General features: G+C 36.6%; 4 protein-coding genes and 2 pseudogenes across 5 annotated transcripts; 3 read left to right on the forward strand and 3 right to left on the reverse strand.

The window, feature by feature from the left end:
• Nucleotides 1-223: 223 nt before the first annotated feature.
• On the reverse strand, nt 224-1,883 carry LOC104741943 (uncharacterized). Its single transcript, XM_010462884.3, has 5 exons — nt 1,687-1,883; nt 1,277-1,347; nt 1,063-1,168; nt 779-911; nt 224-650 (listed from the first exon to the last, which is right to left on the reverse strand). Exons 1-5 carry the CDS (start codon nt 1,761-1,763, stop codon nt 510-512), a joined length of 528 nt encoding a protein of 175 aa, XP_010461186.2. The 5' UTR covers nt 1,764-1,883; the 3' UTR covers nt 224-509.
• Nucleotides 1,878-4,597, forward strand: LOC104741942 (uncharacterized). The gene is made up of 11 exons (XM_087485568.1): nt 1,878-2,125; nt 2,231-2,342; nt 2,432-2,518; nt 2,938-3,071; nt 3,240-3,298; nt 3,383-3,437; nt 3,520-3,567; nt 3,679-3,783; nt 3,963-4,010; nt 4,122-4,241; nt 4,321-4,597. Exons 2-11 carry the CDS (start codon nt 2,294-2,296, stop codon nt 4,378-4,380), a joined length of 765 nt encoding a protein of 254 aa, XP_087341694.1. The 5' UTR covers nt 1,878-2,125; nt 2,231-2,293; the 3' UTR covers nt 4,381-4,597.
• Nucleotides 4,598-5,969: 1,372 nt separating this feature from the next.
• LOC147928335 (F-box family protein) lies at nt 5,970-7,443 on the forward strand. Its single transcript, XM_087486094.1, is given in 3 exon segments — nt 5,970-6,129; nt 6,900-7,147; nt 7,150-7,443. Coding segments are annotated over 3 exon segments (702 nt in total).
• A 197-nt stretch (nt 7,444-7,640) lies between these two features.
• Nucleotides 7,641-9,264, reverse strand: LOC104741944 (protein MOS2). The gene is given in 2 exon segments (XM_010462885.3): nt 7,641-8,133; nt 8,135-9,264. Coding segments are annotated over 2 exon segments (1,386 nt in total). The 5' UTR covers nt 9,175-9,264; the 3' UTR covers nt 7,641-7,787.
• A 689-nt stretch (nt 9,265-9,953) lies between these two features.
• Nucleotides 9,954-11,067, reverse strand: LOC109128856 (F-box protein At3g17710-like; annotated as a pseudogene).
• Nucleotides 11,068-12,351: 1,284 nt separating this feature from the next.
• LOC104743753 (flotillin-like protein 3 pseudogene) lies at nt 12,352-14,502 on the forward strand (annotated as a pseudogene). Its single transcript, XR_015580800.1, has 3 exons — nt 12,352-12,398; nt 12,966-13,163; nt 13,349-14,502. The product of XR_015580800.1 is annotated as a flotillin-like protein 3 pseudogene (transcript).
• The last annotated feature ends 72 nt before the right edge of the window (nt 14,503-14,574 follow it).

The following is a 14,574-nucleotide window of genomic DNA, read 5'->3' on the forward strand; positions in this document are numbered from 1 at the left end:
ACTTCAGGTTCTTTGATTGTACTGCTTTGTAAACCATATGGAGACACGTACGAGAATGCTTTTGTTTTTTCTTTCTCTTGGTGTCGTTCTTTAGATTCATAAATTTTATTTGGAAAATTATAGTCCTTAATACTTATCCATAAACAAGAACAAAGACTATGGCATGTTACCTATACAGTATACTCTCTCAAATGTATATTTGCTTATCTATAAAAGATTCATCTGCCTTCTCAATATACAGTACTTGCTTATATATAAAAGATTCATCTGCCTTATCAGTTCTCAATATATATTCATACATGAACATGACTTATCTTACTATATTTCCCACACTTACATTCTCCCCCTTAAGGCCTATACTATTTCAGTTATAGTTCAAACATTGTAATAATACAGAGAGGCTTATTGTTACAGATAACTCAAACTCCGAACCTCAACATCGGCATAGCAGAACACAAGGCCACAGAATCTCCAACGTTCTGCTTTGTAGAAACCAAGAACTGTTTGATTTAAGCGATTCTTTCTTTTGTTGGTGTCTTCGTGGTTGGACCATCAGAGCTGAATTTGCGGACAAGGACTTTGAAACACGGCAGAAACACGATGTATAGTGCAACGATTACAAATGGAGCCGCTATGAGCCACCCTAGTAGCTGCAAAAATAAGTTCAGGTTATATATGACAACCCGGAACCAACTTGCCGTAGAAATGACAACATGGTGAGTGAAAATCCCACTTTAAAGAAAATCTACGACACTAAGCCAACACAGAAGAACCTTACCGCATTTCCAATGCTTAAGAAAACATCTCGAGAAGCTTGGCCTGTCAACACCTTCTTTAGAGCATCAGATGTTAAAGGAAAATGAGGTCCACCGATAATATTTTCACCAAGCCGTAAGAAAGGCACCACAAGACTTCAATGTGACACACATAACGTAAAACAAAACTACACATAAGTACTCAATTTGATAGTAGAAAATCAATAAAACACTGCTTTGTGTTGTCTCTCTATATTGTTTCAAAAGCCGAAACTTTGAAGGAAGCTTAAATAGAGAAAAAGGCTACCTTAGTTCTATTGGAGTAGCAATGAAATTAGCCAACATCACAGTTGGAGCATGACAAAGAGATCCAAGCGATGCAATAGCCAGGCCACATAACAACACCGTCACACCTATCAAAACACAAGTATCCCTATTGAGTGAAATACATTTAGAGATCACAAACACCAAAATGTTCGATGAACAACTATTCGACAAACGAAAATGGCACGAGAACGCACCACAGATTGGAAATACTCCCATGGTAATCCCCAATGCTGCAGAGAAGGCCAGCTGCTTTGGCTCAGCACCTCTAAAGGGTACACAAATTTAAAAAAATTTGGTTCACTTGCTATACTGCACAATACATAAATATGGCAAAAACTTCGAGTCTTTACAAGCCACATGGTTACACATAACTGTTCGATTTGGTCTCTAGTGGTGCAAATAAAGAAACCAACCACTGGCCACATTTTTTTCTAATCAAAACAAAACAGTCAAGAAGTAAGCACAAGTCATCTACTTGATTCCACAAGAAATAGGAAATGGTATCAAACTAAACAACATCGACTAGCACGTTAAAAACTCTATAACACAGAGAGAAGGGTTCATCACAACAAAATATGAAGAGAGTCACAGAGTAGTAAAGAACCTTCGCAAGATCTGGACAAGTGGTTCACTGATCTTCTTGTCGAACCAAACTTTCAAACTAAATTTCGAATTCGCCATCACGAATCCTCAACAAATTCTATAAATTTTCTCAGCAAGTTAACAAATTTAGAAACGAAGAACACTTCTACTAAGTTATTGAATCAACAAACAACACTTGAAACCTGAAAAAGTAAGAACAGAAGAAGTCTCGAAATGGGGGTTTCTCTTATCTATCTCTCTACCGCTCCACGGAACCCGAATCGAGTTCGGGTAAACGGGTCAAAACAACCATAATGGGCTTTCGTCGTGTTTTAAAGTCCGAATCACTAAACCGGGTCGACCCGATTGTTAATTCCATCATTCTTTGTAGATGCTTCCCTATTTTCGTTCCCCCGCTAGTTTCAATTTTTTTTTTCGCCATTTTCGAATTTTCTCTGAAGGTGAAGAGCTCGCATAAAGTTTTTTTTCTCTGATCGTCAGATTCGTATGAAGATCTGATTCAACATTTTCTGAAACTCTCATTTGAATCGTGTTTGATTGATTAGGTTAGAATTTGAAATCGGAGAAGTGAAGAAGAAGAAGAAGAAGAAGAAGAAGAAGAAGAAGAAATGGAGGAGTATCTACAGTATATGAAGACTCTCCGGTCTCAAATGACTGGTAACAAACTTCATCTCCGCTTCTGATTTTTCCGATTTTAGCTGAAATTTCATCTGACGATTCGTTTCCATGGATTCGATTGAGGTTAGATGTGGAGGATCATGCGGCGAAGGTCTCCGTCGAGGAACAGACGCAGGTTACCACAATCAGTACCTTGGAGAAAGATCTCGCTCATGGTTAGCTTCTCTCTTTCTCTCTCTCTCTCTCTCTCTCTCTCTCTCTCTCTCTCTCTCGCTCGCTCGCAACGTTTTCGGATTTCAGATTTTTCCGTTGATATGGAACGAACAATAGTTATCGTACGGCAGATGCTATATTAGGTCATGATGATCTTCGTTTAGATTTGTGCTAATTCGGTTTTGAAATCCATAGATTGCGAGCGTGTGCTTCACTGTTGATGTGTGTTTGCTTAGATTTGGGATTTTGTTATGTGAATGTTGATTTGGCTGTTTTGTGATCAACTTTTGAGTATCAGAGCAGCAATCCTTTGTTCATGTTGGTTCAATTCTTGATCTGCACTTTGTAAACAGTTTTGTATGCACTTTTTTTGGATGAATTGTTATGTGATTTTTCCTAATTTTTGTGTCACCTTTTGAAGCATTGTCTGAGACGAAGAGACTAAAAGAAGAGACGGATCAGAAGACGAGGGCCAAAGGAGAAATATGCTCTCACATACTTGAAAAGCAGAGAAAGATTTCGTCTATGGAATCTGATTCAACAAATCTTGCACAGGTATTTAACTCTTATGGAAGCGATGAATATGCCTTGTAGAAGCAGAAAGATGGAATCATATATATATACGTCTAGTTATGCTTTAGTTTGTTACACAGTTATCTGCTACAATGTTTGGTTCATTTTGGGTACTGCTTATACTGAGTGAACTGTTATCCGGTTTTGTAGAGTTTGGTTCTTATTCTACAAGAACGAGACAGTATATCTTCCAAACTTGTATCGAAACGGTAATTTATAGAACATCTGGCTAGAACTGGTTTGTGGTTATGGAATGACCTGAAGACTGTCAGTTTCATTGTTTCTAATTGCAGTTCTAACTATGTGAAGACAGCAGAAGAAGCTAGAACCAAACTAGAGGAGCAAAAGGTTTGCTGTTTGCATCTTCTTCATGTGATATCATTCACTGTTTACAAACACAGTAATCTTTCTGTTTTCGCATTTTGTCCAGGGATGGTTTATCTCCCATATGAGTAATAAAACTGGTCTACAAGGGCAGGTTCGTTCTTTTATGAATCCTGTAATGCTTAGTAAAAGACACTTTCAGTACTTTCATAGTAACCGATGCTAGGATTTCTTATCACTTTCTTGTCGATCCTTGATACTTTAGAAAAACGAAACAAGGAATAACCTGATGGAACTATCAGAATCTGCTAGAGCAAAGCTTGATCAGGCAAAGCAGATGAGATCCAACCTTACTAAGGAAAATTCGAAGGTTATTATTTACTTTAGATCGACTTTTTTGTTTTACTATTGGTGGGTTTGGTTCTGGCGCTTTCTATTTGTGATGTGTTGTTTCCTATTTATAAACTTAGTTACTTTTCCCCTTCCAGTATTTTGAGTACACTCTGTGTCTCTTTGAGCACTTTTTTGAATGATATAATTTCATTTCAGATCAAGCTATCAATTGAGCATGTGAAGCACAAGATTAATGAGTTTAAGGTTACTTCCCGAAATCTTTGCTAGCATTGTGATGTTGCATATGTTCAGTCATGTAAGGATTTTTTCCTGCACCTGGTACTATACTATTTTTGTAATTGGTGAACGATGCAGCCAGAGTTAATGTCGGTGGATATGAAGGTTCTAGAAGAGGAATACACAGCTCTCTTGTCAGATGAGGCTGGAGAGGCAGATTATCTGAGTTCGCTGCAAAGTCAGGCTGAGAAACTGAAGGTGATTAGGGTGACATTGATTTATATAGGCTTGATTTGATTACTGACTATATGATCATGACCACCTCCTCTTGGTGCAGGGAATTTCTTACATTGCTAAATGTGGTTGTGGAGAAGAATACAGTGTTGGTCTAGATTAGGCCAGAGTTATTATATACATGCACTATCACCATTCAAGCATCTGTCGAACTAGTATCTGAATATGTGAACAAATCAAGAACCAAAAGTAGCTTTATGTGCTAGTTCTTTCGAATATGTGCTTCTACAAGATGGGTTAATTGTTTAGTTTGTAGAGAGATCCAACTAGCATGCTGTCTTGTTGCAGTATTATAATGTCTTTCAGTTTCAGGCTCTCCATATGCATGAGTTCTTAAGCCTTTTAAGACATAATAGATGAGATGTTTAGCGTGTGTTATTATGATTCAAACCAGATGTGTAAAGTTGTGGTCATGGTCTATCTAATCATCGAGATATCGGATTAAACCAAAACAAAACCAGACCAAGCTCAGAATTAGTGTGACAAATACACGTAAAAACCGAATCCAAAGGAAATTCAAATGGCAATTTGTGTAAAAAGCAACAATGGATTCGGCTAATTCGATCAACTTATAAAATCAATTCTAAAAACCGGTTTTTTCGAAATAAAGAAAAATATACAAGTAATCGACAAAAAGAAGTTATGGCTCGCGGACTGGGAGTGAAATATCTCATTTCAAACCTCCCCCTTTCTTCATATCTCATTTGTTTGAATCCCCTACCATATCTGTCGGCTTTGAATTGAATCTCTGTTTGAATGAGACTAAGTTTTATTTTATTGGAATTTTGTTTTAAAAGTCTTTGTTAGATTTACTTTGCGAAATGGACGATAAGAATAGAGGAAAGGTTGATGGCTTGATGGTAAATCCTTAGCTGGCATCTTCATCAAGGATGATGATTGATGAGAATGAGGTAAATTACTACACAGAGTCACATGTTTTGATGATTGGTGTTCTTAAAGCTTGTTGAATGTGACTTTGTGTGTGTGTGTGTTTGATTCAAATGCGCAGCCAAGGAAGCAGAGATCCAAGCTCGATACTAAGTCCACAGGGGAGAGATCCAAGCTCGATACAGATTCCATCGCTGGTCTTTTTGGTGATGACGAGTTCCATACTACCAGAGACCATCGCTGGTCTTTTTGGTGATGACGAGTTCCCCTAAAAACCTTGAGCTGGCACTGCATACTACTATGTCCACAAATTCGCCTCGGCGCCTTCCGACCACCCCGGGTCCAAAAATTTAAGAGGCAAATAATTTTTTTTTATATAAAAAATTTTATAAGATACAAGGGACACAAAAAATAATAATAATGTAAGATAAAGGGGCACAACAAGAAAATGCAAGATAAAAGGGTATAAAAAATATGTAAGATATAAAAAAACAAAAATATATGTAAGATAAAAGAGGCAAAAACAAAATTTGTAAAACAAAATAGTATATTAAATATGTTTTAAGAATTTATTTTGATGAGTCAATAACTAAAAAGATATTTTATCTTCCACAACTATTTCAACTATTTCAATAGAACAAAAATAATTTTTAATAATCTTGTTAAGTCTTTATATATTATCAAAATGAAATCCATATTTTTCAACATATAACAATAGTTATAAAAAAAATTTGGCCTTTTATTCAAATTTTTTTTTTTTGTCGAAGGACCCCTATAAACCTTGAGCTGGCAATGCATACTACTATGTCCACAGATTCGCCTCAGCGCCTTCCAGTACCGCCACAATCCTCTTTTCTCGAGTTTTATGGAACTGAGCTTCTTCCTTCCACCCAGTCTCCGACCATGATCACGACTCAGTCTACATCAATGACGACTCATGTGCCTCCAAAGCTTAGTGAGGAGGGTACGAATGAATTTTAACTTTACTTGTAACAACATACTTAGAATATTGCTAAGCACTTGACAATTAATTTGATTTTCACATGAATTAAGAAAAACATTTAATGTTTAACTATAATTGCAATATTTATTTATAATAACATGTTTTTATAATTATTAATCGATAGTAATTTATCAGACTTTGAAAATTTCATTTAATAATTTTTGAAATGTACAATTTCTTAACATTAACTGATAAAAGTGTACAGAAAATCAATATTCAAGAAAAAATCATAGAAAATCAACCTTTATGACAGAGAGGGAGTATGTTTTGTCTCGTGTGAATAAAAAAGTGGAGTGAATCGATCATTAAAAACGTGGAGATGCTAGCTTTTACGTATATACTACTAGTATATGGTAAGAATACGATGCATGCTTACACGATAATACATATTGAAATACGCTTATATATAGGGTTACCATATTGTCAACCTACTTAGTACTATGATACTATTGTTCCTATTTGGCTACTTCCTACATGGAAATTATATTTTCTTACACAGACTACATTTTGGGGCCTTGTTTGAATTCTTTTTTTTTCTTTTTTTTTTGTTTTGTTTTTCTTTAGTTAATAATTAATATATATATATATATATATATATTTTGAATAAGATTCTATATTATGGCAGTCGAAGCTCCAACATATCAAGAGACAGGTTTTACGCCGAACCTTAGCAATTTTTAGTTTTCTTGAGAAACAAGTATTAAGTAGCAAGAAAAAACCCTAGTCGTAGTGAAACACGACTGCTGCTATTCAGATACCGGATGATATAGTAGAAGAGATTCTTCACCGCGTTCCAGCAAAACTTCTTGTAGGATGGAGACCTGTATCGAAACGTTGGAAATCATTGATCGAATCAGGCCATCTAGCTGAGAAACACGTCCGTCGCCATCAGAAAATGTATGGAGCCGAAGAGTTTAAAATCACTTTTGATATGTCGTCCAAACCGGGTAGCTTCCACATCAAGTTATTCTCAAAATACGCTAGGCTGAGAAAGTGAGAGCAGACAACAGAGAATCATCAAAAGCTCCTCGAGTTCCTGGATCATGTAATGGTTTGGTCTGTGTCTACAATTTGGTCGACGTTTATCTATTCAACCCTGAGACAGGTGTGAACCGGACACTTTCTCGTCTTCAAGGAGGTACAAAACTTTCAGCAGGATTCGGGAGAGACGTTGTGGCAGGAGCATACAAAGTGGTGGTTTTGTATAGCTTCGGTGATGAAGACAGAGTTGAGATACAAGACAGCTGGTCCAATGCCTCCTTTCACTCAAATTAGACAGTTCGTTTAGGCTATTGGTCTATCAAAAAGCAGCACAACTCATACTAGCAAGAAAACTAAAAAGAAAATATATAATTATTGGCATTCGATTCAGAATGTTATCCACTTCGCTTAACGCATGCATAGTATATTATCAATTACAAGGTAAATAAAGCGGAAATAACCAACTTGTCCAAAGCTCTCCATAACTTGAATATGCAAGACAATTATGACAGAAGCACATAGAAGAGAAGAAAAATTAAAGCCTGTTCTGTTTAAAAGGCTTGTAGATTACACATACCAAACTATTGGTCAAACTTGCAATCCCTGAACGCGTTAGCAGCTTCAGTACAACAGAGATTTCAGTATTCAATATCATCCATATCGCCCATGTACTCAGCAACTTGGTCAAGTCTGACATCAAGCATCTTGTGGTTGTCTAAATCACGAACCACACCAGTTTCTTTATCCAAATCTTTCTCAACCAGATTTCCATAGACACCCTTATGCTTCCCCGATAAAACCAAAACCGGCCCTCCTCGTCTAGGTAATGCCGTCTCAAGCAACTCCTGATCCACCCCTTGAACCAACTCTTGCGTCTCATCCATGGTGATATCACAAGTCGTTGGTCCAACAACATCAACAACTTTTCCCTTCTTAAGATACAATCTCCCACCTTTCAAATCCTTGCTTACTACCCGCACTTTTATGACTCCTGAGCCAGGGCTTCGATTTCTTCTCTCTTGTTTGACTTTTATCCTGCTTCTCACTAACGCTAACTTCAGTTCGACACCCTCTCTCTGTTCCTCTACCTCGTTTACTAACTTTCTTATCTTTCTCCTTATCATTTAATTGTAACTCCTTCAACTTCTTCAAACACTTTTCTTCTTCCTTGGAACCCAAATCTGCAACCTCATTCACACCCACTTTTACTTCCTCTTCACTACCAGAGATCTTCATAACAAAAAACTCACTACCTAGTTTCTCCACAATCTTACCCTTCAATCCTATATCTCTTCCTCCAACAATTCTCACTTCCTTCCCAACAAAAAACACATCTCCACCATTAACATCTCTAGGCTTATTAACAAGTTTCACACTTTCTTTAACTTTAGCCTTCACATCAACAACCTTAGATCTATCAGGATCAAAACCTAATCCTTCCTTAGCAGTCCATTTTTTATATTCCTTAATCTCAACATCTTCTTTAGCATTCTTACCTATCCCCTTACCTGGCTTCCACCCATACCCGGCCATCAACGCAGCTCCATAACCCTCCACAGGAACGCTCTCAAAATCCTCCAACGTCGGATCATCAGCGAGTGACTTCAGATCTCTCCTCAATTTTTGTAGCATAAGCTGCTCGCCTGCAGATAACTTCCGATCTTCACTCGCATCACCACCACCAACAGAGTCATCCTCCTTCACTTTCTCACGCAGATTCAAACCATAGCTGATGTTATCGGGTCTCTCGGTACCGGGTAAAGGAACCTCAGGCTCGAATTCGAGACCGGAACCTGTGTTACCTGATTGAAGAGGTAGATCGAGATTCTTCATCTTCTTGTGAGGTCTCCATGTGTTCTCAATCGGAGGGATGACGAATTTGGGGGTGGAATCAGCTAGGGTTTTCGAAGGATCGAATTCGGTGACGAACTCTTTTCTAGCTCCGTCATCAGCGGCGTTGTTCCCGTCGGCGGTCGCTGTGACTTTGGGCTTGGATTTGGAAGGGAGAGAGAAAGAGAGCTTCATTGCGTTCCTTCTCTTCTCTTCTCTTCGCACATGAACAAACCGAAACGTCACGGAGACGGTGAGGAAACGCAAGGTTAATAAAACTCGCCGGCGACGCTGTGCCCGTAGATTATATATAAAGCAGATGGGCCTATTAAATACTTTAGTGGGCTAATGGGCTGAACAAAACTAGTCTACAAGATGGTGCACAAAACTACATTGCCTCAGGATAGATTTGTAACAAGATCACGAATCTAGACTAGTAGCCCTGGGAATATGGGTAACTTCTTATTCGGGTTCGGTTAAACAGGTTTATTAGGAAAATAAAATTTATTAAGTAATTTTAAACTTTTGGTTTTTTGGTTTACAAAAAAAAAAAACAAAAAAAATTTTTGGTTTAGGTTCAGTTTGGTTATTATCAGACTTAGTTCGGTTTTGGTTATAAATTTTAGAATCTGATTACTATTCGAACTATCGGTATCCGAAAAAATCCTTTAATTTAAGCTAAATTTTGATATATGTAACAAATATTTTTTGGATATTTTAATTATTTTAGATATTTTAGGTATAAAATTAACTGATATTTATTTTAGATAATTGAATTATATCAATGCTAAATATTATAAATATTGTAAATATTTCTATATTTTTTAGATTTTATAGATACCCATTTAGAAAACGGATATTATCCTAATCCAAAGCCCGGCCTACAGATTTAGCAAATATAAAACTCAATAGAGTTTATTTAGGTTTTTTTTATCGAATTCAAATTTGTAACTAATCAAGAAAAAGCCAAAAATTTAAACTTGATGCGATACAAAAGGTACCGAGATCAAACTTGGAAGATAGAGACAGTGAGAAAACCAAACAATCTTAGAATCTATCTGAATTTTCTTGAACATATCTTCTCCCCTCACCATATAGATGCAAGCCGCTCCAGTTTCGACGTCGGCACAACAGATGATTAGGGTCTTGTCAAAGATGAAGTAACTAATGCCACAAAACATTTTGAGTAGCTTAAGCAAGTTAGTTGTTGGCAAAGTCATCAACTTAATCCACACCGCATCCTCCTCTCTATCAATCTTCCTTTCCCAAATCTCAATCTTCCTTGTTTCGTAGCATTGCTTTAATTAACAAGGAAAGCCGATCTTCCTTGAAAGCAGAGAGGACAAGTACATTGTTATCATAGCCCACCGGACACGGCAGGAGACAAAAGGGTTTGAACATCTCCATGGAGAAATCAAAGGTTTCGATGAAACACTCATGAGTCTCGCGATTACGAGAGACCCAATAGAGATTCCCGTTCACGGACAAATGATCCGGGGTGGGGAACTGCTTATAAGTGGGGGCATCAATATACTTGAACGTATGGGAAGAACACTCGTAGATCGCGACTCTTTCGTAACCTTCCTCGAGAGTGGGTCTGACTCTACGGAAGCAAAGAAAATACCCCAAGATTTTGTAGTAACCCTTTTCGGGTCTACTACTGTCGTATCCTACACCGCAAACGTTGAAAACTTTTTTATCCTCGAAATCGATCCATCCAACCTGTCTCAACCACGGATTCCAAACCGCAACACCATGCTTCCAAAATTCACGAAACAATAAACCATCGCAAGCCGTGATAGTGGTATATCTCAACTCCATTGGCTCACAAGGAAAATCATAAGGTAGCTCACGCAGCTCTATCGTTCCGCCGCCAAGATCGACGTCTATTGAGTACATCTTCTTCGATTCGGTCAGCAAGATCATTTGGGGACGGGCACGAGACAAGTGCTTGCTGGCGAATCTGTTGTCGTTGAAAAGACCGTTCCAGTGTTTACATACTGTCCTGAACCGAACAAGAGATCGAGCGGGAAGCCGAGACATTATCTCTTCCTCCATATCCCAAGGTAACTTTACTACTGACGCCATTCGGTGTTCTGTTTTACAATTCCCTTTTTTCTTGGTCAAACTGTTTTTTTTTTTAAATATAATTTTAGCTGCTTATTGATCTGATTAATATATTTTTATATATATATATATATACTGGAGATTTTTTTTTTTTTTTTTTGATAATCCAGGTATTCAAAGCCCAGTGGGCCCTGACTAGCCCACTAGTCCGAAGGTTTGGCGTGCGTCCCAAAGGCGGCAAGAGTGGTTCCTGGAGGTCGCATAGCCCAATATTAAATTTTTCTGCGGTGGCCATTTAAGGTGTTTGCAGCCGTGGGGATTCAAACCCGGGAATATTGGAAATCTCACCCTCAACCCGAAATCCATCCTACCACTGGCCCACCTATGAGTGGTTTTGGAGAATTTTGTCCCAAACAGAAGAAGAAGTTTATATATATATATATATATATATATATATATATATATTGTGGACAAAGATGACCAAATTTCATATTTGAAAATAAAAGTATTACATATTTTAATTTGTTTTTAATGCTACAATTATAAATTTTAATTTAGTTTATGTTACCTAAATATTTTAATTTATGTTTTTAATGCTACAATATCATCCTGTGCTGTAATTTTTAAATAATACAACCGCATACAAATCTATTTGTTTATTTCACGTTACATTCAATTTGTCGATTATTTAAGAAACATGCAATTTATATGTATTTAAATTTACCAAATAAATCCAATATACAAGTGAACACTATCTCAAATTCTGTACTATTAAAAACAAAAACAAAAATATTTTATAAAGCTGACTATTTTAAAATTATTTATTAGATATGTCCGTGTGATTCCCTAGTCTTACTTGTATTAGTATTAGTACATCTAAAACAAATTATACCAAACAAGAAACAACGAATATGTACTAAAAAAGGTGTAAACGTAATTCAGGTTTACTTATGGTTCTTTTTAGGGATATATTGTAGGATTTGCATTATTTCTGTCAAATATATATATATATTTAGGTTCTTCTTTGTTTAGTTAAAAAAAATATTTTTTACATCAAACACAGTTCAAACTTAATATATAGAGCGTTTAGTCGGGATCTACACAATTTTAGGTGGTTTAGATGTTATAAATCTTAAATATTTTAAATATACATTATAAATAAAAAAATATATACAATTATCTAAGAATAATAAAAATATTTAATTGTAAACAAGAATTAGATAAAAAAACATTTATTAATTTATATCAAACAACATATATAAGTTTATAACAATATATATGAAAATTAAACTTATAAGTAAATTTATGTACTTGGAAACTGAAACAAATACACTAAGCAAATCTCATGTCATGTGATTTTAGGCAGCTAAGACGGTTGTGTAAGCAACTAAGCATCACATGAAAATTTAGCGTCTAAATGGGATGGGACCAAAACAACCGCAAAAACTGCTTTTTAGAAATTATTGAGTCATATTTTAACCAACATTAAATAGTAACAAAATGGATGTTAATATTTTAGATGTTCAACTTAGATAGTGAATGGAGACTTATATTTGCGGATTTTATACTTTTTTTTTTAAACTCACTTCAGTCACCATCCCATAGATTATGCTATGGATTATACACATTTAAAAAACAAATTATTAAAATATTATATATATGTATTATTTTTTTCTTCCATAAATATTACATAGCCTATCTCTCTCCTCTCTCTTTTCAATCATTGTTAGATAATACTGTAATTTATTTGTCACAATTATCGGATAAATATTATAAACATGTGATATTTTGGTGTATTAATTTTTTATATTTTCGATTACCGAATTTTTTTTTTTAAATCAAATGTTATTTATCAACTATATTTGTCCGGCAAAAAGTTTTTTCACCGATCAAACAAAGTAAAATTGGTTTGCCTCAAGTCAAGACTCCCAAGTTTTTTTTTTTACAATATAACCAAAGTTATATCCTGTTGATGACCCTCACGCTCTCTTACTTTACGCCATGCTTATGTCTCAACACGATAAGCACTCCAATCACGTCAACGAGCTTGTTCAGGGTTATCGAAGGAGAGACTCGTGTTCTCGCTGCAGCCATGACCATGGAAGAGGTCTTCAAAGGTAAACAAACATTGGACGTTTTAATTATCTACTTATTAAGTTATTATCATAATCTTGATTTATTTGTTAAATAGAAGTTTTGTTTCTGTTTGTGTATTCGTATAGATTTCTTGATCCTTGTTTTAAAAGAAATTGTTATTTTTGTTACTTTTGGCTTATATCACAATCTAATTGTTGCATTGTAGGAACAAAGGAGTTCAAGAAAGAGGTGTTTGACAAGGTTCAACTAGAGCTAAACCAGTTTGGTCTTGTGATCTACAACGCGAATGTGAAGCAGCTTGTTGATGTGCCTGGACATGAGTACTTCTCTTACTTGGGCCAGAGGACTCAGATGGAAGCAGCAAACCAAGCCAAGATCGACGTAGCAGAGGCACAGATGAAGGGAGAGATAGGTGCAAAAGAAAGGACCGGGCTCACAATCCAGAATGCAGCAAAGATTGACGCTGATTCAAAGATCATATCCACTCAGAGACTAGGACAAGGGACAAAGGAGGAGATTAAGGTGAAGACTGAGGTCAAAGTGTTTGAGAATGAGAAGGAGGCTCTTGTGGCTGAGGCTGATGCAGCATTGGCGATTCAGAAAGCTGCTTTGTCCAAGAATTCTCGTGTGGCTGAGGTTGAAGCAGCCAAAGCAGTTGCTTTAAGGGAAGCTGAGCTTCAGACTAAAGTCGAGAAAATGAATGCATTGACTCGGACAGAGAAGCTTAAAGCCGAGTTCGTCAGTAAAGCGAGTGTCGAGTATGAAACGAAGGTACAAGAAGCAAACTGGGAGCTTTACAATAAGCAAAAGCAAGCGGAAACTGTTCTTTACGAGAAGGAGAAGCAAGCGGAGGCGACGAAAGCTGCAGCTGATGCAGCCTTCTATTCGAAACAGAGAGATGCAGAGGGACTTGTCGCCATGGCCAATGCTCAAGGGACTTATCTAAGGACCCTCTTAGACGCAGTTGGCAATGATTACTCAGCCATGAGAGACTTCTTGATGATCAAAAATGGCGTTTACCAGGATATCGCCAAGACCAACGCGGTTGCAATCAGAGACTTGCAGCCTAAAATCAGTGTCTGGAACCATGGTGGTGCTGATCAGGGGATGAGTGGTGGTGGTAATGCTATGAATGATATTGCTGGACTGTACAAGATGTTGCCACCGAATCTTGATACGGTTTATGAGCAAACCGGGATGCAGCCACCGGCTTGGATTGGTACGCTACGTGGTGCTGAGCCCAAATAAATCACTTCCTCCACAACACAGGGGTTGAGATCTCAAAAGTGGTTTTTAATATTTTTTTTTTAGCATTTGCTGGATCTCAAAAGTGGTTTTAAATATTTTTTATGTGTTTTAAAAGTGATGTCTAGGTATTTATTTCTCTAATGATTTCAAGGTGTATGTAAATAGTTTTACAAAAATACCAAA

The sequence above is a fragment of the Camelina sativa genome, chromosome 14 (assembly GCF_030686135.1).
Source record: "Camelina sativa cultivar CO46 ecotype springtype chromosome 14, ASM3068613v1".
NCBI lineage: Eukaryota > Viridiplantae > Streptophyta > Magnoliopsida > Brassicales > Brassicaceae > Camelina > Camelina sativa.

Excerpts from the sequence above, each read along its gene's own strand:
- LOC104741943 (XM_010462884.3), bottom strand. The coding sequence starts at position 1,763 with ATGGCGAATTCGAAATTTAGTTTGAAAGTTTGGTTCGACAAGAAGATC. Across the intron at positions 1,169-1,276 it reads GGGAGTATTTCCAATCTGTG|GTGTGACGGTGTTGTTATGT; the intron begins GTGCGTTCTCGT and ends GTGTTTTGATAG. Across the intron at positions 651-778 it reads TCTTAAGCATTGGAAATGCG|CTACTAGGGTGGCTCATAGC; the intron begins GTAAGGTTCTTC and ends TTATTTTTGCAG.
- LOC104741942 (XM_087485568.1), top strand. The coding sequence starts at position 2,294 with ATGGAGGAGTATCTACAGTATATGAAGACTCTCCGGTCTCAAATGACT. Across the intron at positions 3,568-3,678 it reads AAACTGGTCTACAAGGGCAG|AAAAACGAAACAAGGAATAA; the intron begins GTTCGTTCTTTT and ends TTGATACTTTAG. Across the intron at positions 4,011-4,121 it reads ACAAGATTAATGAGTTTAAG|CCAGAGTTAATGTCGGTGGA; the intron begins GTTACTTCCCGA and ends TGAACGATGCAG.